Source organism: Oncorhynchus gorbuscha, unplaced genomic scaffold (assembly GCF_021184085.1).
Source record: "Oncorhynchus gorbuscha isolate QuinsamMale2020 ecotype Even-year unplaced genomic scaffold, OgorEven_v1.0 Un_scaffold_2365, whole genome shotgun sequence".
Classification (NCBI taxonomy): Eukaryota; Metazoa; Chordata; class Actinopteri; order Salmoniformes; family Salmonidae; genus Oncorhynchus; species Oncorhynchus gorbuscha.
In genome coordinates this window covers 7501-32500 of record NW_025746900.1, presented here as the reverse complement: position 1 = coordinate 32500, position 25000 = coordinate 7501, and the positions used below count along the sequence as shown (strand labels likewise).

General features: G+C 42.6%; 1 protein-coding gene across 1 annotated transcript in view; it reads right to left on the bottom strand.

Moving 5' to 3' along the window:
* LOC124025708 (ephrin type-A receptor 6-like) overlaps positions 1-22060 on the bottom strand; it is a gene marked incomplete at both ends in the record, with an annotated part of 54644 nt that extends 32584 nt beyond the window's left edge. The window contains 5 exons of the mRNA XM_046339048.1: positions 14578-14794; positions 16636-16734; positions 18448-18522; positions 19855-20004; positions 21932-22060. Of these exons, the coding sequence (XP_046195004.1) occupies positions 14578-14794; positions 16636-16734; positions 18448-18522; positions 19855-20004; positions 21932-22060 (670 nt within the window). The remainder of the gene's footprint in view (positions 1-14577; positions 14795-16635; positions 16735-18447; positions 18523-19854; positions 20005-21931) is intronic.
* Positions 22061-25000: the final 2940 nt, after the last annotated feature.

Sequence of the window (25000 nt, the reverse complement as noted above, 5' to 3'; positions counted from 1 at the left end):
GCTAGCTCTACACCCCCTGCCATAGCTCTACGCCACCTGCCATGAGGATAGCTCTGCACCACCTGCCATGAGGCTAGCGCTGCACCCCGCCATAGCTCTACACCACCTGCCATAAGGCTAGCTCTGCACCCCCTGCCATAGCTCTGCACCACCTGCCATAAGGCTAGCTCTGCACCCCCTGCCATAGCTCTGCACCACCTGCCATGAGGCTAGCTCTGCACCCCCTGCCATAGCTCTACACCCCTGCCATGAGGCTAGCTCTGCACCACCTGCCATGAGGCTAGCTCTGCACCACCTGCCATAGTGCTGCACCACCTGCCATGAGGCTAGCTCTGCACCCCGCCATAGCTCTACACCACCTGCCATGAGGCTAGCTCTGCACCACCTGTCATAGCGCTGCACCACCTGCCATGAGGCTAGCTCTACACCCCTGCCATAGCTCTGTACCACCTGCCATGAGGCAGAGTTAAACACACCAGACTGTGTTAGCCCTATGAGCTAAAGCCAATGTCTAAAGAGTCTAGCTCCATTTTCAGATATTATACGTTTCTAATTTTGTCAGATAGTCGTTTTCATTGACAGTTGAGGTGTACTCTTAGCTAGTTAGCTAACGTTACATGTATGATCTGTGAAGGAGCCCTGGAAAAGAGGCTTGAGTTCCCTAGTTGGAGATTTTTCCCAGTTTGTTGTTGTTGTTGTTGAGTTCCCTGTTGTTATTAACTCAGCATTAGAGTTGGGATTACGATTCCTTTTCTTTAACCTAGCTAGCTAGCTGCATGTCTAAACAAAAGACTTCACTATGCATGTTGTTATTAACTCAGCATTAGCATTAGCATTACTTCACTATGCATGTTGTTATTAACTCAGCATTAGCATTAGCATTAGTAACCATTCCACCGTACCGTTTACACCTTCTGTATCCTGTGATAAATAAACTTAGATTTTATTTGATAAAGTGTGTGTTTACCAGAAACGGTCATGTGAAGAACAACATGACCTGCACTAAAGTCAGATTAGGATACAGGCCGACTAGAAGAAGTGTATTTAGGATACAGGCCGACTAGAAGAAGTGTATTTAGGATACAGGCCGACTAGAAGAAGTGTATTTAGGATACAGGCCGACGACAAGAAGTGTATTTAGGATACAGGCCGACTAGAAGAAGTGTATTTAGGATACAGGCCGACTAGAAGAAGTGTATTTAGGATACAGGCCGACGAGAAGAAGTGTATTTAGGATACAGGCCGACGAGAAGAAGTGTATTTAGGATACAGGCCGACTAGAAGAAGTGTATTTAGGATACAGGCCGACGACAAGAAGTGTATTTAGGATACAGGCCGACGACAAGAAGTGTATTTAGGATACAGGCCGACTAGAAGAAGTGTATTTAGGATACAGGCCGACGACAAGAAGTGTATTTAGGATACAGGCCGACGAGAAGAAGTTTATTTAGGATACAGGCCGACTCGAAGAAGTGTATTTAGGATACAGGCCGACTCGAAGAAGTGTATTTAGGATACAGGCCGACGACAAGAAGTTTATTTAGGATACAGGCCGACTCGAAGAAGTGTATTTAGGATACAGGCCGACTCGAAGAAGTGTATTTAGGATACAGGCCGACGACAAGAAGTGTATTTAGGTTACAGGCCGACTCGAAGAAGTGTTTTTAGGATACAGAAATCTGTTTTTTTACTACACTGCGAATCCTTAAAGAGATGGGTGGGGCTAAGGCTTAAGATATGGGTGGGGCTAAGGCTAATGAGATGGGTGGGGCTAAGGCTTAAGAGATGGGTGGGGCTAAGGCTTAAGAGGGTGTGAACGATGCAGAATAGGGGGCGGAGACAAGAGCTCTCCACTTGGTGTACCAACACATTCACAGGCCATTTTCTCAAAAGTGGGGTTACAAGTTTATCAACTTTCAAAGCAGAATGACTTTCTCATTGTTCCTCAACTGCAGTGTACGATGTACCATTTTCTAGCTTTAAGTCTCTACTTTTATCTAATGTAAAAAAAAAACAATTTCAAATGTTGCAACATGAGACCAAATCCATGTGGTGGGTCACGTTTTCCAGTATACAGACACAGCCGATGTGTTTAAATGAAATCAACTTGATGCATCGAGCTTGTCTGATGCTTTAAGCCCACTGTTTGATGAAATAAGACACAAATGACTCAAGAGGGAGCCAGAGATCGAGATAACCAGAAGAAGAGAAATTTAACCAGCCCCTCCCATCCGCCTCCCTCTCCAGACCCTCCCATCCGCCTCCCTCTCCAGACCCTCCCATCCGCCTCCCTCTCCAGACCCTCCCATCCACCTCCCTCTACAGACCCTCCCATCCGCCTCCCTCTCCAGACCCTCCCATCCGCCTCCCTCTCCAGACCCTCCCATCCGCCTCCCTCTCCAGACCCTCCCATCCGCCTCCCTCTCCAGACCCTCCCATCCGCCTCCCTCTCCAGACCCTCCCATCCGCCTCCCTCTCCAGACCCTCCCATCCGCCTCCCTCTCCAGACCCTCCCATCCGCCTCCCTCTCCAGACCCTCCCATCCGCCTCCCTCTCCAGACCCTCCCATCCGCCTCCCTCTCCAGACCCTCCCATCCGCCTCCATCTCCAGACCCTCCCATCCGCCTCCATCTCCAGACCCTCCCATCCGCCTCCCTCTCCTGACCCTCCCATCCGCCTCCCTCTCCAGACCCTCCCATCCGCCTCCCTCTCCTGACGGCTGTCTCAGATCCTGCCGTTATTCTCCAGAAGTTGCCGGTAGTAAAAGGCTGGGAGGGTCGGCAACGTTCCTCATGTGGAAACGCCAATTTATCTTACTGCCACTCTGAGTGACAGTTGTGGCATTCACCTGCACAGTTTCACAGAACAGGTATCATTTAATTTATAATAACGTCTTCGTATCTCAAAATCATTGTCATGTGGTTAATCAACATTATATCTAACTGAAAATGATACAAACCTGAAAAGTAACTTCTATTCCCATTTACCAACTATGTAAAAACAGCCGACATGAAACCAACAAATAAAAACCAGCCCACAGACAGAAAATAACCTGATAAACATAACTCTCCTATAAATCACATTGTCTACTCATGGCCTGTCTGCAAGGAACTAGAAACATTGTATCAACTACTAATCTGATAAACATACTGTAACTCTCCTATAAATCACATTGTCTACACATGGCCTGTCTGCAAGGGACTAGAAACATTGTATCAACTACTAATCTGATAAACATACTGTAACTCTCCTATAAATCACATTGTCTACACATGGCCTGTCTGCAAGGGACTAGAAACATTGTATCAACTACTAACCTGATAAACATAACTCTCCTATAAATCACATTGTCTACACATGGCCTGTCTGCAAGGAACTAGAAACATTGTATCAACTACTAACCTGATAAACATACTGTAACTCTCCTATAAATCACATTGTCTACACATGGCCTGTCTGCAAGGGACTAGAAACATTGTATCAACTACTAACCTGATAAACATAACTCTCCTATAAATCACATTGTCTACACATGGCCTGTCTGCAAGGAACTAGAAACATTGTATCAACTACTAATCTGATAAACATACTGTAACTCTCCTATAAATCACATTGTCTACACATGGCCTGTCTGCAATGGACTAGAAACATTGTATCAACTATTAACCTGATAAACATACTGTAACTCTCCTATAAATCACATTGTCTACACATGGCCTGTCTGCAAGGAACTAGAAACATTGTATCAACTACTAACCTGATAAACATACTGTAACTCTCCTATAAATCACATTGTCTACACATGGCCTGTCTGCAAGGAACTAGAAACATTGTATCAACTATTAACTTGGAGAGCTAGCAAACTTGCAACATTGTTTAAAATATTCTGTGCCCTCCTGCACCAGTGAGCTCGGGACAGAAACAGCTGTAGGCTATTTACACAAGGGATAATCAGTAATTAGGTAGGCTTATTTTATGACATTTCCACTGGATCAGAGCATAACATTTATCCCTTTCACGCTGAGTGGTTATCGAAAGGGAGAGAGAGAGCTGGAAAGATTTTGTTTTTCAGATAGGTTGAGGAACTACTGTCATTATCAATTCATGTAAAAACAGACTTTGTTCGCTTGCTGTTTGAGGTGGAGAAAACATTACTGATGCTCCACAGCTTATTACTGGTGGGGCGCATTTAGATGCCTACAGACTATAGGGTAGACTACAGGGTAGACTATAGACTATAGGGTAGACTACAGGGTAGACTATAGACTACAGGGTAGACTATAGACTATAGGGTAGACTACAGGGTAGACTATAGACTACAGGGTAGACTATAGACTATAGACTATAGGGTAGACTATAGACTATAGGGTAGACTATAGACTATAGGGTAGACTACAGACTATAGGGTAGACTACAGACTATAGGGTAGACTATAGACTATAGGGTAGACTACAGGGTAGACTATAGACTATAGGGTAGACTACAGACTACAGGGTAGACTACAGGGTAGACTATAGACTACAGGGTAGACTACAGGGTAGACGATAGGGTAGACTATAGGGTAGACTACAGGGTAGACTATAGACTACAGGGTAGACTATAGACTATAGGGTAGACTAAGGGTAGACTACAGGGTAGACTACAGGGTAGACTATAGGGTAGATTATAGGGTAGACTATAGACTACAGGGTAGACTGCAGACTATAGGGTAGACTATAGACTATAGGGTAGACTATAGACTACAGGGTAGACTATAGACTATAGGGTAGACTATAGACTATAGGGTAGACTACAGGGTAGACTATAGACTATAGGGTAGACTATAGACTATAGGGTAGACTATAGACTATAGGGTAGACTACAGGGTAGACTATCAACTACAGGGTAGACTATAGACTATAGGGTAGACCATAGACTATAGGGTAGACTATAGGGTAGTCTAAATGGTAGACTATAGACTACAGGGTAGACTACAGGGTAGACTGTAGACTATAGGGTAGACTATAGGGTAGACTATAGACTATAGGGTAGACTATAGGGTAGACTATAGGGTAGACTATAGACTACAGGGTAGACTATAGACTATAGGGTAGACTATAGGGAAGACTATAGACTATAGGGTAGACTATAGACTATAGGGTAGACTATAGGGTAGACTATAGACTATAGGGCAGACTATAGACTACAGGGTAGACTATAGACTATAGGGTAGACTATAGGGTAGACTATAGACTATAGGGCAGACTATAGACTACAGGGTAGACTATAGACTATAGGGTAGACTACAGGGTAGACTATAGACTATAGGGTAGACTATAGGGTAGACTACAGGGTAGACTATAGAGTATAGGGTAGGTTATAGACTACAGGGTAGACTATAGACTATAGGGCAGACTACAGGGTAGACTATAGACTATAGGGTAGACTATAGGGTAGACTATAGACTATAGGGCAGACTATAGACTACAGGGTAGACTATAGACTATAGGGTAGACTACAGGGTAGACTATAGACTATAGGGTAGACTATAGACTACAGGGTAGACTATAGACTATAGGGTAGACAATAGACTATAGGGTAGACTACAGGGTAGACTACAGGGTAGACTATAGACTACAGGGTAGACTATAGACTATAGGGTAGACTATAGGGTAGACTATAGACTATAGGGTAGACTATAGACTATAGGGTAGACTATAGACTATGGGTAGACTATAGACTATAGGGTAGACTATAGACTATAGGGTAGACTATAGGGTAGACTACAGGGTAGACAATAGACTATAGGGTAGACTATAGGGTAGACTACAGGGTAGACAATAGACTACAGGGTAGACTATAGACTACAGGGTAGACTATAGACTACAGGGTAGACTATAGACTACAGGGTAGACTATAGACTATAGGGTAGTCTATAGACTATAGAGTAGACTACAGGGTAGACTATAGAGTATAGGGTAGATTATAGACTACAGGGTAGACTATAGACTATAGGGTAGACTACAGGGTAGACTATAGACTATAGGGTAGACTACAGACTACAGGGTAGACTACAGGGTAGACTATAGACTACAGGGTAGACTACAGGGTAGACTATAGGGTAGACTATAGGGTAGACTACAGGGTAGACTATAGACTACAGGGTAGACTATAGACTATAGGGTAGACTAAGGGTAGACTACAGGGTAGACTACAGGGTAGACTATAGGGTAGATTATAGGGTAGACTATAGACTACAGGGTAGACTGCAGACTATAGGGTAGACTATAGACTATAGGGTAGACTATAGGGTAGACTATAGGGTAGACTATAGGGTAGACTATAGGGTAGACTATAGACTACAGGGTAGACTATAGACTATAGGGTAGACTATAGACTACAGGGTAGACTATAGACTATAGGGTAGACTATAGACTATAGGGTAGACTACAGGGTAGACTATAGACTATAGGGTAGACTATAGACTATAGGGTAGACTATAGACTATAGGGTAGACTACAGGGTAGACTATCAACTACAGGGTAGACTATAGACTATAGGGTAGACCATAGACTATAGGGTAGACTATAGGGTAGTCTAAATGGTAGACTATAGACTACAGGGTAGACTACAGGGTAGACTGTAGACTATAGGGTAGACTATAGACTATAGGGTAGACTATAGGGTAGACTATAGGGTAGACTATAGACTACAGGGTAGACTATAGACTATAGGGTAGACTATAGGGAAGACTATAGACTATAGGGTAGACTATAGACTATAGGGTAGACTATAGGGTAGACTATAGACTATAGGGCAGACTATAGACTACAGGGTAGACTATAGACTATAGGGTAGACTATAGGGTAGACTATAGACTATAGGGCAGACTATAGACTACAGGGTAGACTATAGACTATAGGGTAGACTACAGGGTAGACTATAGACTATAGGGTAGACTATAGGGTAGACTACAGGGTAGACTATAGAGTATAGGGTAGGTTATAGACTACAGGGTAGACTATAGACTATAGGGCAGACTACAGGGTAGACTATAGACTATAGGGTAGACTATAGGGTAGACTATAGACTATAGGGCAGACTATAGACTACAGGGTAGACTATAGACTATAGGGTAGACTACAGGGTAGACTATAGACTATAGGGTAGACTATAGACTACAGGGTAGACTATAGACTATAGGGTAGACAATAGACTATAGGGTAGACTACAGGGTAGACTACAGGGTAGACTATAGACTACAGGGTAGACTATAGACTATAGGGTAGACTATAGGGTAGACTATAGACTATAGGGTAGACTATAGACTATAGGGTAGACTATAGACTATGGGTAGACTATAGACTATAGGGTAGACTATAGACTATAGGGTAGACTATAGGGTAGACTACAGGGTAGACAATAGACTATAGGGTAGACTATAGGGTAGACTACAGGGTAGACAATAGACTACAGGGTAGACTATAGACTACAGGGTAGACTATAGACTACAGGGTAGACTATAGACTACAGGGTAGACTATAGACTATAGGGTAGTCTATAGACTATAGAGTAGACTACAGGGTAGACTATAGAGTATAGGGTAGATTATAGACTACAGGGTAGACTATAGACTATAGGGTAGACTACAGGGTAGACTATAGACTATAGGGTAGACTATAGACTATAGGGTAGACTATAGACTATAGGGTAGACTATAGTCTATAGGGTAGACTGTAGACTAAAGGGTAGACTATAGACTAAAGGGTAGACTATATTATTTTACTAGGCAAGTCAGTTAAGAACAAATTCTTATTTGCAATGACGGCCTAGGAACAGTGGGTACCTTTGTGTCAGCCCGGGGGTTTGAACTTGTAACCTTCTGGTTACTAGTCCAACGCTCTAACCACTAGCCTAACCTGTCGCCCCTATAGGGTAGACTATAGGGTAGACTATAGACTATAGGGTAGAATATACACTATAGGGTAGACTATAGGGTAGACTATAGACTATAGGGTAGACTACAGGGTAGACTATAGACTATAGCGTAGACTATAGACTATAGGGTAGACTATAGACTATAGGGTAGACTATAGACTACAGGGTAGACTATAGGGTAGACTATAGACTATAGGGTAGACTATAGTGTAGACTATAGTGTAGACTATAGGGTAGACTATAGGGACGACTATAGACTATGGTGTAGACTATAGGGTAGACTATAGACTATAGGGTAGACTATAGGGTAGACTATAGACTAGACTATAGGGTAGACTATAGACTATAGGGTAGACTATAGACTACAGGGTAGACTACAGGGTAGACTATAGACTATAGGGTAGACTATAGACTATAGGGTAGACTATAGACTATAGGGTAGACTACAGGGTAGACTATAGACTATAGGGTAGACTATAGAGTAGACTATAGGGTAGACTATAGACTACAGGGTAGACTACAGGGTAGACTGTAGACTATGGGGTAGACTATAGACTATAGGGTAGACTATAGACTATAGTGTAGACTATAGACTATAGTGTAGAGTATAGGGTAGACTATAGGGTAGACTATAGACTATAGGGTAGACTATAGGGTGGTCTAAATGGTAGACTATAGACAACAGGGTAGACTACAGGGTAGACTATAGACTATAGGGTAGACTATAGGGTAGACTAAATGGTAGACTATAGACTACAGGGTAGACTATAGACTATGGTGTAGACTATAGGGTAGACTATATACTATAGGGTAGACTATACGGAAGACTATAGACTATAGGGTAGACTATAGGGACGACTATAGACTATAGGGTAGACTATAGGGAAGACTATAGACTATAGGGTAGACTATAGGGTAGACTATAGACTATAGGGTAGACTATAGACTATAGGGTAGACTATAGGGTAGGCTATAGACTATAGGGTAGACTATAAGGTAGACTATAGTGTAGACTATAGACTATAGGGACAACTATAGACTATAGGGTAGACTATAGACTATAGGGTAGACTATAGGGCAGACTATAGACATAGTGTAGACTATAGGGTAGACTATAGACTATAGGGTAGACTATAGTGTAGACTATAGACTATAGGGTAGACTATATGGTAGACTGTAGACTATAGTGTAGACTATAGACTATAGGTTAGACTATAGGGTAGACTATAGACTATAGGGTAGACTATAAGGTAGACTATAGACTATAGGGTAGACTATAAGGTAGACTACAGTGTAGACTATAAGGTAGACTACAGTGTAGACTATAAGGTAGACTATAGTGTAGACTATAGACTATAGGGACAACTATAGACTATAGGGTAGACTATAGACTATAGGGTAGACTATAGGGTAGACTATAGACTATAGGGTAGACTATAGGGTAGACTATAGACTATAGGGTAGACTGTAGTGTAGACCATAGACTATAGTGTAGACTATAGGGTAGACTATAGACTATAGGGTAGACTATAGGGTAGACCATAGACTACAGTGTAGACTATAGGGTAGACCATAGACTATAGTGTAGACTATAGGGTAGACTATAGACTATAGGGTAGACTATAGGGTAGACCATAGACTATAGTGTAGACTATAGGGTAGACCATAGACTATAGTGTAGACTATAGGGTAGACTATAGACTATAGGGTAGACTATAAGGTAGACTACAGTGTAGACTATAAGGTAGACTATAGGCCTACTCAGAAAATTGACAATTACTAAATTTAGCAAAACTCGTAAATGGAATGAAAAAAACACTAAACGTGTTTCTCACAAGAGGTTTGTGCTCTGAAAACAACATCTCCACTCCTACAGTCAGAATGGTAAAAAACGAATAGTAATATATTGAAGGCAGCGTAGCCTAGTGGTTAGAGTGTAGAGGAGGCAGGTAGCCTAGTGGTTAGAGTGTAGAGGAGGCAGGTAGCCTAGTGGTTAGAGTGTAGAGGAGGTAGGTCGCCTAGTGGTTAGAGTGTAGAGGAGGCAGGTAGCCTAGTGGTTAGAGTGTAGAGGAGGCAGGTAGTCTAGTGGTTAGAGTGTAGAGGAGGCAGGTAGCCTAGTGGTTAGAGTGTAGAGGAGGCAGGTAGCCTAGTGGGTAGAGTGTAGAGGAGGCAGGTAGCCTAGTGGTTAGAGTGTAGAGGAGGCAGGTAACCTAGTGGTTAGAGTGTAGAGGAGGCTGGTAGCCTAGTGGTTAGAGTGTCGAGGAGGCAGGTAGCCTAGTGGTTAGAGTGGAGAGGAGACAGGTAGCCTAGTGGTTAGAGTGTCGAGGAGGCAGGTAGCCTAGTGGTTAGAGTGGAGAGGAGGCAGGTAGCCTAGTGGTTAGAGTGTAGAGGAGGCTGGTAGCCTAGTGGTTAGAGTGTAGAGGAGGCAGGTAGCCTAGTGGTTAGAGTGTAGAGGAGGCTGGTAGCCTAGTGGTTAGAGTGTAGAGGAGGCTGGTAGCCTAGTGGTTAGAGTGTCGAGGAGGCAGGTAGCCTAGTGGTTAGAGTGGAGAGGAGACAGGTAGCCTAGTGGTTAGAGTGTAGAGGAGGCAGGTAGCCTAGTGGTTAGAGTGTAGAGGAGGTAGGTCGCCTAGTGGTTAGAGTGTAGAGGAGGCAGCGTTGCCTAGTGGTTAGAGTGTAGAGGAGGCAGGTAGCCTAGTGGTTAGAGCATTGGACTGGTAACCGAAAGGTTACAAGTTCAAATCCCCGAGCTGACAAGGTACAAATCTGTTGTTCTGCCCTTGAACAGGCAGTTAACCCACTGTTCCTAGGGCCGTCATTGAAAATAAGAATTTGTTCTTAACTGACTTGCCTGGTTAAATAAAGGTAAACAATTTTTTTTTTACAGAAATGAGTGAAACCAAACAAACATTATAGATGATAAATTATAGGAATTAACAGTGAATATACTACTGGTGATAAATGTACTGAATTAATGATAGACACTAACAATCAAAAGCAAACAATTCACACAATGAAGTCATGAAACAATGAACGTGCACAAATTGGCGGGAGAGAGACATACATTGTGCAATTTAGCCACTCTCCCCAGCGGCCCCGACAATGGATTAGTCTCGGCCTTCACAATGGATTAGTCTCGGCCTTCACAATGGATTAGTCTCAGCCTTCACAATGGATTAGTCTCTGCCTTCACAATGGATTCATCTCTGCCTTCACGGTGGATTCGTCTCGGCCTTCACGATGGATTAGTCTCGGCCTTCACGATGGATTAGTCTCGGCCTTCACGATGGATTAGTCTCGGCCTTCACGATGGATTAGTCTCAGCCTTCACAATGGATTAGTCTCGGCCTTCACAATGGATTAGTCTCGGCCCTCACAATGGATTAGTCTCGGCCCTCACAATGGATTAGTCTCGGCCTTCACAATGGATTAGTCTCTGCCCCGACAATGGATTAGTCTCGGCCTTCACAATGGATTAGTCTCTGCCCCGACAATGGATTAGTCTCAGCCTTCACAATGGATTAGTCTCGGCCCTCACAATGGATTAGTCTCGGCCTTCACAATGGATTAGTCTCGGCCTTCACAATGGATTAGTCTCGGCCTTCACAATGGATTAGTCTCGGCCTTCACAATGGATTAGTCTCAGCCTTCACAATGGATTAGTCTCGGCCTTCACAATGGATTAGTCTCGGCCTTCACAATGGATTAGTCTCAGCCTTCACAATGGATTCGTCTCTGCCTTCACAATGGATTCGTCTCGGCCTTCACGATGGATTAGTCTCGGCCTTCACGATGGATTCGTCTCGGCCTTCACGATGGATTCGTCTCGGCCTTCACGATGGATTAGTCTCGGCCTTCACGATGGATTAGTCTCGGCCTTCACGATGGATTAGTCTCGGCCTTCACGATGGATTAGTCTCTGCCTTCACAATGGATTAGTCTCTGCCCCGACAATGGATTAGTCTCGGCCTTCACAATGGATTAGTCTCGGCCTTCACAATGGATTAGTCTCCGCCTTCACAATGGATTAGTCTCGGCCTTCACAATGGATTAGTCTCGGCCTTCACAATGGATTAGTCTCGGCCTTCACAATGGATTAGTCTCTGCCTTCACAATGGATTAGTCTCGGCCTTCACAATGGATTAGTCTCGGCCTTCACAATGGATTAGTCTCGGCCTTCACAATGGATTAGTCTCGGCCTTCACAATGGATTAGTCTCTGCCCCGACAATGGATTAGTCTCGGCCTTCACAGTGGATTAAATGACTTAAATGTAATGTAATGTAATGGATTAGTCTCGGCCTTCACAATGGATTAGTCTCGGCCTTCACAATGGATTAGTCTCGGCCTTCACAATGGATTAGTCTCTGCCTTCACAATGGATTAGTCTCTGCCCCGACAATGGATTAGTCTCGGCCTTCACAGTGGATTAAATGACTTAAATGTAATGTAATGTAATGGATTAGTCTCGGCCTTCACAATGGATTAGTCTCGGCCTTCACAATGGATTAGTCTCGGCCTTCACAATGGATTAGTCTCGGCCTTCACAATGGATTAGTCTCGGCCTTCACAATGGATTAGTCTCGGCCTTCACAATGGATTAGTCTCGGCCTTCACAATGGATTAGTCTCGGCCTTCACAATGGATTAGTCTCGGCCTTCACAATGGATTAGTCTGGGCCTTCACAATGGATTAGTCTCGGCCTTCACAATGGATTAGTCTCTGCCCCGACAATGGATTAGTCCACTAAAATGGGCACGAATAAGACAGGAGTCTCATGTGCCATAAATAATATATATATATTTGCTACTGCTCGACCCCAAAACATAGACCAACAGCATATTGGCCAAACAATCAACCAGTCGATTAATTGGGGTCAGCCTATTGGCCAAACAATCAACCAGTCGATTAATTGGGGTCAGCCTATTGGCCAAACAATCGACCAGTCGATTAATTGGGGTCAGCATATTGGCCAAACAATCAACCAGTCGATTAATTGGGGTCAGCCTATTGGCCAAACAATCAACCAGTCGATTAATTGGGGTCAGCCTATTGGCCAAACAATCAACCAGTCGATTAATTGGGGTCAGCCTATTGGCCAAACAATCAACCAGTCGACTAATTGGGGTCAGCCTATTGGCCAAACAATCAACCAGTCGATTAATTGGGGTCAGCCTATTGGCCAAACAATCAACCAGTCGATTAATTGGGGTCAGCCTATTGGCCAAACAATCGACCAGTCGATTAATTGGGGTCAGCCTATTGGCCAAACAATCGACCAGTCGATTAATTGGGGTCAGCCTATTGGCCAAACAATCGACCAGTCGATTAATGGGGTCAGCCTATTGGCCAAACAATCGACCAGTCGATTAATTGGGGTCAGCCTATTGGCCAAACAATCGACCAGTCGATTAATTGGGGTCAGCCTATTGGCCAAACAATCGACCAGTCGATTAATTGGGGTCAGCCTATTGGCCAAACAATCGACCAGTCGATTAATTGGGGTCAGCCTATTGGCCAAACAATCAACCAGTCGATTAATTGGGGTCAGCCTATTGGCCAAACAATCGACCAGTCGATTAATTGGGGTCAGCCTATTGGCCAAACAATCGACCAGTCGATTAATTGGGGTCAGCCTATTGGCCAAACAATCGACCAGTCGATTAATTGGGGTCAGCCTATTGGCCAAACAATCGACCAGTCGATTAATTGGGGTCAGCCTATTGGCCAAACAATCGACCAGTCGATTAATTGGGGTCAGCCTATTGGCCAAACAATCGACCAGTCGATTAATTGGGGTCAGCCTATTGGCCAAACAATCGACCAGTCGATTAATTGGGGTCAGCCTATTGGCCAAACAATCGACCAGTCGATTAATTGGGGTCAGCCTATTGGCCAAACAATCGACCAGTCGATTAATTGGGGTCAGCCTATTGGCCAAACAATCGACCAGTCGATTAATTGGGGTCAGCCTATTGGCCAAACAATCGACCAGTCGACTAATTGGGGTCAGCCTATTGGCCAAACAATCGACCAGTCGACTAATTGGGGTCAGCCTATTGGCCAAACAATCGACCAGTCGACTAATTGGGGTCAGCCTATTGGCCAAACAATCCACCAGTCGATTAATTGGGGTCAGCCTATTGGCCAAACAATCAACCAGTCGATTAATTGGGGTCAGCCTATTGGCCAAACAATCGACCAGTCGATTAATTGGGGTCAGCCTATTGGCCAAACAATCGACCAGTCGACTAATTGGGGTCAGCCTATTGGCCAAACAATCAACCAGTCGATTAATTGGGGTCAGCCTATTGGCCAAACAATCGACCAGTCGATTAATTGGGGTCAGCCTATTGGCCAAACAATCGACCAGTCGACTAATTGGGGTCGAACCATATAAAGCACGATGAACCCACTGGTCAACGTTGTTTCCATGTCATTTCAACAAAATAATTCCACGTGATGATGTTGAATCAATGTGTAAAACTGATTGGATTTGCAATTTCGTATTTTTGTCACCCAACGTTTAACCTAAATCCAATGACGTGGTGAATGTTTTTGTTGATTTCACATTGAATTCACGTATTTTGTCAACCAAATTTATATCAAAACTAGACATTGAACTGATATCTGTGCCCAGGGGGCAATGTTAGGCACAACTCACCCTGGCAGAATCCGTCAATCTCCTCATGTCCCAGACGACAGACGCATCGCCCCAGAGGAACCAGCCAGTCCCCGTCCGCCCCACAGTACAGTTTGGGCGTGTCCCTCTCCTCTGCGTTCTCCACGCACGCTCCCCGCACCTCCACCAGCGAGGAGGAGTCGACCTTTGGTACCGTGTCTGGGAACGCTGCCAGGTTCCTCAGAGTGGATGGACAGCGCTTCGATAAGGAGAGAGATAGAAAGTCAGCACAGGGCAAAAGCAAAAGTATTCATCCCACTTGGAGTTCTTGTTGCAAACTGTCATTTAAATGGATTTATATTTTATTTTTTTATTTTATTTTATATTTATTTTTTTATTTCATGTAATGGACAAACACTAAATAGTACAAATTGGTGGAAAAAAACAACACTTGTTTCAAAAAAAATACCAAAATAAATAAATGAAAAGTGGTGTGTGCATATGTATTCACCTCCTCTGCTATGAAGCCCCAAAATAAGAACCAATTACCTTCAGAAGCCACATAATTAGTTAAATAAAGTCCACATGTGTGCAGTCCAAGAGTCACATGATCTCAGTATATATACACCTGTTCTGAAAGGCCCCAGAGTCTAAGCCTAAGCAAGGGGCACCACCAAGCAAGAGGCACCACCAAGCAAGAGGCACCACCAAGCAAGGGGCACCACCAAGCAAGGGGCACCACCAAGCAAGGGGCACCACCAAGCAAGAGGCACCACCAAGCAAGAGGCACCACCAAGCAAGAGGCACCACCAAGCAAGGGGCACCACCAAGCAAGAGGCACCACCAAGCAAGGGGCACCACCAAGCAAGAGGCACCATGAAGACCAAGCAGCTCTCCAAACAGGTCAGGGACAAAGTTGTGGAGAAGTACAGATCATGGTTAGGTTTTTTTTTAAATATCAGAAACTTTGAAGAATATTGCACCACAACAAACCCGCCAAGAGAGGGCCGCCCACCAAAACTCACAGACCAGGTAAGGAGGGCATTAATCAGAGAGGCACCAAAGAGACCAAAGATAACCCTGAAGGAGCTGCAAAGCTCCACAGTGGAGATTGGAGTATCTGTCCATAGGACCACTTTAAGCCGTACTCTCCACAGAGCTGGGCTTTACGGAAGAATGGCCAAAAAAGCCATTGCTTAAAGAAAAAAAAAAGCAAACACGTTTGGTGTTCACCAAAAGGCATATGGGAGACTCCCCAAACATATGGAAGAAGGTACTCTGGTCAGCTTTTTGGCCATCAAGGAAAACGCTATGTCTGGCGCAAACCCAACACCTCTTATCACCCCGAGAACACCATCCATGTTTTTCATCGGCAGGGACTGAGAAACTGGTCAGAATTGAAGAAATGATGGATGGTGCCAAATACAGGGAAATTCTTGAGGGAAACCTGTTTCAGTCTTCCAGAGATTTGAGACCTGGACGGAGGTTCACCTTCCAGCAGGACAATGACCCTAAGCATACTGCTAAAGCAACACTTGAGTGGTTTAAGGGGAAACATTTAAATGTCTTGGAATGGCCTAGTCAAAGCACAGACCTCAATCCAATTGAGAATCTGTGGTATGACTTAAAGATTGTTGTACACCAGCAGAACCCATCCAACTTGAAGGAGCTGGAGCAGTTTTGCCTTGAATAATGGGCAAAAATCCCAGTGGCTAGATGTACCAAGCTTATAGAGACAAACCCCAAGAGACTTGCAGCTGTAATTGCTGCAAAAGGTGGCTCTACAAGGTATTGACTTTGTGGGGGGTGAATAGTTATGCACGCTCAAGATTTCTGTTTTTCTGTCTTATTTCTTACACAATAAAAAATATTTTGCATCTTCAAAGACAGACAGACAGACAGACAGACAGACAGACAGACAGACAGACAGACAGACAGACAGACAGACAGACAGACAGACAGACAGACAGACAGACAGACAGACAGACAGACAGACAGACAGACAGACAGACAGACAGACAGACAGACAGACAGACAGACAGACAGACAGACAGACAGACAGACAGACAGACAGACAGACAGACATCAACATCACAATACCTTATAGAACACCTTGACGGAGACCAGAGCGATACACGCCCCCACATCCTGGAACGCCAGGTAGAAGCCCTTTTGGGTCACGGGGCCGACCTCTCTGACCTCAAATCAAAATAAAGTTTTTATTTGTCATAGGCTTACAGTAGAGCGTAGGCTACACAATGAAATAACCTCTCCTCTCAAACACTATCTATTATAAGGGCAGTAACAGGGAGATTCAACATGGCTCCCAGGCCTCTACCCTAAGAGTCCATATAGGTAGCCTAGTGGTTAGAGTGTAGAGGAGGCAGGTGGCCTAGTGGTTAGAGTGTAGAGGTGGCAGGTAGCCTAGTGGTTAGAGTGTAGAGGAGGCAGGTAGCCTAGTGGTTAGAGTGTAGAGGAGGCAGGTAGCCTAGTGGTTAGAGTGTAGAGGAGGCAGGTAGCCTAGTGGTTAGAGTGTAGAGGAGGCAGGTAGCCTAGTGGTTAGAGTGTAGAGGAGGCAGGTAGCCTAGTGGTTAGAGTGTAGAGGAGGCAGGTAGCCTAGTGGTTAGAGTGTAGAGGAGGCAGGTAGCCTAGTGGTTAGAGTGTAGAGGAGGCAGGTAGCCTAGTGGTTAGAGTGTAGAGGAGGCAGGTAGCCTAGTGGTTAGAGTGTAGAGGAGGCAGGTACCCTAGTGGTTAGAGTGTAGAGGAGGCAGGTAGCCTAGTGGTTAGAGTGTAGAGGAGGCAGGTAGCCTAGTGGTTAGAGTGTAGAGGAGGCAGGTGGCCTAGTGGTTAGAGTGTAGAGGTGGCAGGTAGCCTAGTGGTTAGAGTGTAGAGGTGGCAGGTAGCCTAGTGGTTAGAGTGTAGAGGAGGCAGGTAGCCTAGTGGTTAGAGTGTAGAGGAGGCAGGTAGCCTAGTGGTTAGAGTGTAGAGGAGGCAGGTAGCCTAGTGGGTAGAGTGTAGAGGAGGCAGGTAGCCTAGTGGTTAGAGTGTAGAGGAGGCAGGTAGCCTAGTGGTTAGAGTGTAGAGGAGGCAGGTAGCCTAGTGGTTAGAGTGTAGAGGCAGCTGGTAGTCTAGTGGTTAGAGTGTAGAGGAGGCAGGTAGCCTAGTGGTTAGAGTGTAGAGGAGGCAGGTAGCCTAGTGGTTAGAGTGTAGAGGCAGCTGGTAGTCTAGTGGTTAGAGTGTAGAGGAGGCAGGTAGCCTAGTGGGTAGAGTGTAGAGGAGGCAGGTAGCCTAGTGGTTAGAGTGTAGAGGAGGCAGGTAGCCTAGTGGTTAGAGTGTAGAGGAGGCAGGTAGCCTAGTGGTTAGAGTGTAGAGGAGGCAGGTAGCCTAGTGGTTAGAGTGTAGAGGAGGCAGGTAGCCTAGTGGGTAGAGTGTAGAGGAGGCAGGTAGCCTAGTGGTTAGAGTGTAGAGGAGGCAGGTAGCCTAGTGGTTAGAGTGTAGAGGAGGCAGGTAGCCTAGTGGTTAGAGTGTAGGGACGGCAGGTAGCCTAGTGGGTAGAGTGTAGGGGTGGCAGGTAGCCTAGTGGTTAGAGTGTAGAGGTGGCAGGTAGCCTAGTGGTTAGAGTGTAGAGGAGGCAGGTAGCCTAGTGGTTAGAGTGTAGAGGAGGCAGGTAGCCTAGTGGTTAGAGTGTAGAGGAGGCAGGTAGCCTAGTGGTTAGAGTGTAGAGGAGGCTGGTAGCCAAGCGAAAGGTTGCTAGATCGAATCCCTGAGCTGATAAGGTAAAAATATGTAGTTCTGCCCTGAAATTCTAATGAATATATATATTTTTTTTGTTAAATAAATATCGCGAGAGAAAACAAAGAGACAAAGAGACAGTATAAGAACGTAATGAATATAATATTCAACCAAACTCACCTCCGTGTTGAGGCGCAGAACGCGGTCGCCCAGGTCCGTCTGTGTGAAGCTCTCATCGGCAGCAATGGTGTCCACCTTCAAATCAAATCAATATGCTTTTCATCATCTGGGTCGTAGCGTCACAGCACCATTACATGATGAAATAACTCTCCTCTTCAACAGTAACAACAGCTATGTAATATCTCTCCTCTTTAACAGTAACAACAGCTATGTAATATCTCTCCTCTTTAACAGGAACAACTATGAAATAACTCTCCTCAGTAACAACAACTATGAAATAACTCTCCTCAGTAACAACAACTATGAAATAACTCTCCTCAGTAACAACAACTATGAAATACCTCTCCTCTTCAACAGTAACAACAGCTATGTAATATCTCTCCTCTTTAACAGGAACAACTATGAAATAACTCTCCTCAGTAACAACAACTATGAAATAACTCTCCTCAGTAACAACAACTATGAAATAACTCTCCTCAGTAACAACAACTATGAAATACCTCTCCTCAGTAACAACAACTATGAAATACCTCTCCTCTTTAAGAGTAACAACAACTATGAAATAACTCTCCTCAGTAACAACAACTATGAAATACCTCTCCTCAGTAACAACAACTATGAAATACCTCTCCTCAGTAACAACAACTATGAAATACCTCTCCTCAGTAACAACAACTATGAAATAACTCTCCTCTTTAACAGGAACAACAACTATGAAATAACTCTCCTCTTAAACAGGAACAACAACTATGAAATAACTCTCCTCTTTAACAGGAACAACAACTATGAAATAACTCTCCTCTTTAACAGGAACAACAACTATGAAATAACTTTCCTCTTAAACAGTAACAACAACTATGAAATAACTCTCCTCAGTAACAACAACTATGAAATAACTCTCCTCTTTAACAGTAACAACTATGAAATAACTCTCCTCTTTAACAGTAACAACTATGAAATAACTCTCCTCTTTAACAGTAACAACAACTATGAAATAACTCTCCTCTTTAACAGTAACAGCTATGAAATAACTCTCCTCAGTAACAACAACTATGAAATAACTCTCCTCTTTAACAGTAACAACTATGAAATAACTCTCCTCAGTAACAACAGCTATGAAATACCTCTCCTCAGTAACAGTAACAACTATGAAATAACTCTCCTCTTTAACAGTAACAACTATGAAATAACTCTCCTCTTTAACAGTAACAACTATGAAATAACTCTCCTCTTTAACAGTAACAGCAGTTTACAATTGGCTCCTTAATCCCTCTTCTCTCCCCTGTAACTATTCCCCAGGTCGTTGCTGTAAATGAGAACGTGTTCTCAGTCAACTTACCTGGTAAAATAAGAGTTTTTTTTTAAAATGAATAAAACAGTAACAAGTAGGATTCTCTAAAACTAGACCTTGGCGTAGTCGGCGGGTCTGAAGCGGGTGGCGGCGACGTGTGGCTCCTCTGTCTGGAGGTAGAAGAGGTTAAAGGTCTCCTTGCAGGTACCAGACACCCAAGGGATGGAGTTACAGTCTCTCAGGGTGAAGCGCAGCTCCACGTACACCTGAAGGGAACACAACATACACCTTTTATTACCTGCAACACACCTGGGTTATATATTACATTTATAATTATTAGTATATTATTATTACAATTATACTATATATTATACCGTATATTATTATATATTACCTTTTGTGCTGCCTTGTGTACATTATTATTACAATTATACTATATATTATCCAGTATATTATTATTATTCTGGTATTATACTATATATTATACTGTATATTATTATATATTACCTTCTGTGCTTCCTGGCATATATTATTATTCGTATTGTACTATATATTATACTGTATGTTATTATTAGTATTGTACTATATATTATACTGTATATTATTATATATTACCTTCTGTGCTGCCTGGCATATATTATTATTAGTATTATACTGTATATTATACTGTATGTTATTATTAGTATTGTACTATATATTATACTGTATGTTATTATTAGTATTGTACTATATATTATACTGTATATTATTATTAGTATTGTACTATATATTATACTGTATGTTATTATTAGTATTGTACTATATATTATACTGTATATTATTATTAGTATTATACTGTATATTATTAGTATTATACTGTATATTATACTGTATGTTATTATTAGTATTGTACTATATATTATACTGTATGTTATTATTAGTATTGTACTATATATTATACTGTATATTATTATTAGTATTATACTGTATATTATTATTAGTATTATACTGTATATTATTATTATACTATATATTATTAGTATTATACTGTATATTATTATTATACTATATATTATTAGTATTATACTGTATATTACTATTAGTATTATACTGTATATTATTATTATACTATATATTATTAGTATTACACTGTATATTATTATTAGTATTACACTGTATATTATTATTAGTATTATACTGTATATTATTATTATACTATATATTATTAGTATTATACTGTATATTATTAGTATTATACTGTATATTATTATTATACTATATATTATTAGTATTATACTATATATTATTAGTATTACACTGTATATTATTATTAGTATTATACTATATATTATTAGTATTATACTATATATTATTAGTATTATACTGTATGTTATTATTATACTATATATTATTAGTATTATACTATATATTATTAGTATTACACTATATATTATTAGCATTATACTGTATATCATTATTATTATATTGTATATTATTACTTTTATACTATATATTATTATTAGTATTATACTGTATATTATTATAATACTATATATTATTATTAGTATTATACTGTATGTTATTATAATACTATATATTATTATTAGTATTATACTGTATATTATTATAATACTATATATTATTAGTATTATACTGTATATTATTATTATACTATATATTATTAGTATTATACTTTATATTACTATATATTACCTTCTGTGCTTCCTGGTGTATATTAGTATTATACTGTATATTATTATTATACTATATATTATTAGTATTATACTGTATATTATTATAATACTATATATTATTAGTATTATACTGTATATTATTATAATACTATATATTATTAGTATTATACTATATATTACTATGTATTACCATCTGTGCTTCCTGGTGTATATTATTATTATACTATATATTATTAGTATTATACTGTATATTAGCATTATACTATATATTATTAGTATTATACTGTATATTATTATAATACTATATATTATTAGTATTATACTGTATATTATTAGCATTATACTGTATATTAGCATTATACTATATATTATTAGTATTATACTGTATATTATTATTATACTATATATTATTAGTATTATACTGTATATTAGCATTATACTATATATTATTAGTATTATACTGTATATTATTATAATACTATATATTATTAGTATTATACTATATATTACTATGTATTACCTTCTGTGCTTCCTGGCGCTGGATCCAATTGGACCGTAGCCAGTTGTTCTGGTTGGGCTCCATCACATGACACACCTGGAAGGTATGGATAGGTCGGTTCTGTTCATCCATCTCTGTTATCGCATCCCACTGGAGGGGGAGGGAGGGACAGAGGGAGGGAGGGAGGGACAGAGGGAGGGAGGGAGGGACAGAGGGAGGGAGGGAGGGACAGAGGGAGGGAGGGAGGGAGGGAGGGAGGGAGGGAGGGAGGGAGGAGGGAGGGAGGGAGGGAGGGAGGGAGGGACAGAGGGAGGGACAGAGGGAGGGACAGAGGGAGGGACAGAGGGAGGGAGAGAGGGAGGGACAGAGGGAGGGACAGAGGGAGGGACGGAGGGAGGGAGGGGTTGGAAGACAGGAGAAAGTGATGAAACAGAAGACAGGACCATGATCTATAAAGACATCACGTTACCATGGTAACGGTAGAGCCATGGAGGACAGCTGAACCACCTGGTCTCTGTCTCCTACGGTCCATGAGAGACCTGTCTGTGAGTCTTACTGGTGTTTTCACAACTCTTACATCAGCCAACCAGCCATAACAGCACCGTAGCGCCCTAACACACTCTCCTCTCCTCTCCTCCTCTCTTCTCCTCTCTTCTCCTCTCTTCTCTTCTCTTCTCTTCTCTTCTCTTCTCTTCTCTTCTCTTCTCTTCTCTTCTCTTCTCTTCTCCTCTCTTCTCCTCTCTTCTCTTCTCTTCTCTTCTCTTCTCTTCTCTTCTTCTCTTCTCTTCTCTTCTCTTCTCTTCTCTTCTCTTCTCTTCTCTCTTCTCTTCTCTTCTCTTCTCTTCTCTTCTCTTCTCTTCTCTTCTCTTCTCTTCTCTTCTCTTCTCTTCTCTTCTCTTCTCTTCTCTTCTCTTCTCCTCTCTTCTCTCCTCTCCTCTCTCTCCTCTCTCTCCTCTCCTCTCCTCTCCTCTCCTCTCCTCTCTTCTCTCTTCTCCTCTCCTCTCTTCTCCTCTCTTCTCCTCTCTTCTCCTCTCCTCTCTTCTCCTCTCCTCTCCTCTCCTCTCCTCTCCTCTCCTCTCTTCTCTTCTCCTCTCTTCTCCTCTCCTCTCCTCTCCTCTCCTCTCTTCTCCTCTCCTCTCCTCTCCTCTGGGAGAGAGAACCACCTCTGAAACCCTCCTAACATTGGTAGAGCTGTTTCCCCTACAGCATTTAATCGATGTAGATTTACAGGGTAAAGTCAAGGCCAGCATGAATTACTTCAATCCTGAATATGTATCATGATAATATGTGGTGTTGACTGGGTAATGCTCAGTGTACGGGCTTGTGGTCTTGACTGGGTAATGCTCAGTGTACGGGCTTGTGGTCTTGACTGGGTAATGCTCAGTGTATGGTCTTGTGGTCTTGACTGGGTAATGCTCAGTGTATGGTCTTGTGGTCTTGACTGGGTAATGCTCAGTGTACCGGCTTGTGGTCTTGACTGGGTAATGCTCAGTGTACGGGCTTGTGGTCTTGACTGGGTAATGCTCAGTGTACGGGCTTGTGGTCTTGACTGGGTAATGCTCAGTGTATGGTCTTGTGGTCTTGACTGGGTAATGCTCAGTGTATGGTCTTGTGGTCTTGACTGGGTAATGCTCAGTGTACCGGCTTGTGGTCTTGACTGGGTAATGCTCAGTGTACGGGCTTGTGGTCTTGACTGGGTAATGCTCAGTGTACCGGCTTGTGGTCTTGACTGGGTAATGCTCAGTGTACCGGCTTGTGGTCTTGACTGGGTAATGCTCAGTGTACCGGCTTGTGGTCTTGACTGGGTAATGCTCAGTGTACCGGCTTGTGGTCTTGACTGGGTAATGCTCAGTGTACCGGCTTGTAACAGGACAGAGAACATCACACTGACTATTATATCTTAGCTGGGGGGCCATGTAACAGAACAGAGAACATCACACTGACTATTGTATCTTAGCTGGGGGGCCATGTAACAGAACAGAGAACAGAAACCATCACACTGACTATTGTATCTTAGCTGGGGGGCCATGTAACAGAACAGAGAACATCACACTGACTATTGTATCTTAGCTGGGGGGCCATGTAACAGAACAGAGAACATCACACTGACTATTGTATCTTAGCTGGGGGGCCATGTAACAGAACAGAGAACAGAAACCATCACACTGACTATTGTATCTTAGCTGGGGGGCCATGTAACAGAACAGAGAACATCACACTGACTATTGTATCTTAGCTGGGGGGCCATGTAACAGAACAGAGAACAGAAACCATCACACTGACTATTGTATCTTAGCTGGGGGGCCATGTAACAGAACAGAGAACATCACACTGACTATTGTATCTTAGCTGGGGGGCCATGTAACAGAACAGAGAACATCACACTGACTATTGTATCTTAGCTGGGGGGCCATGTAACAGAACAGAGAACAGAGAACATCACACTGACTATTATATCTTAGCTGGGGGGCCATGTAACAGAACAGAGAACATCACACTGACTATTGTATCTTAGCTGGGGGGCCATGTAACAGAACAGAGAACAGAAACCATCACACTGACTATTGTATCTTAGCTGGGGGGCCATGTAACAGAACAGAGAACAGAAACCATCACACTGACTATTGTATCTTAGCTGGGGGGCCATGTAACAGAACAGAGAACAGAAACCATCACACTGACTATTGTATCTTAGCTGGGGGGCCATGTAACAGAACAGAGGACATCACACTGACTATTGTATCTTAGCTGGGGGGCCATGTAACAGAACAGAGAACATCACACTGACTATTGTATCTTAGCTGGGGGGCCATGTAACAGAACAGAGAACATCACACTGACTATTGTATCTTAGCTGGGGGGCCATGTAACAGAACAGAGAACATCACACTGACTATTGTATCTTAGCTGGGGGGCCATGTAACAGAACAGAGAACATCACACTGACTATTGTATCTTAGCTGGGGGGCCATGTAACAGAACAGAGAACAGAGACCAGCAAGAAAACCCATATGACTTGAGAGAGAAGAGAATGGATGAGATCAATCTGGTAGAAGTCACGACTTTCTGTCCATAGGATATCCAGGACAC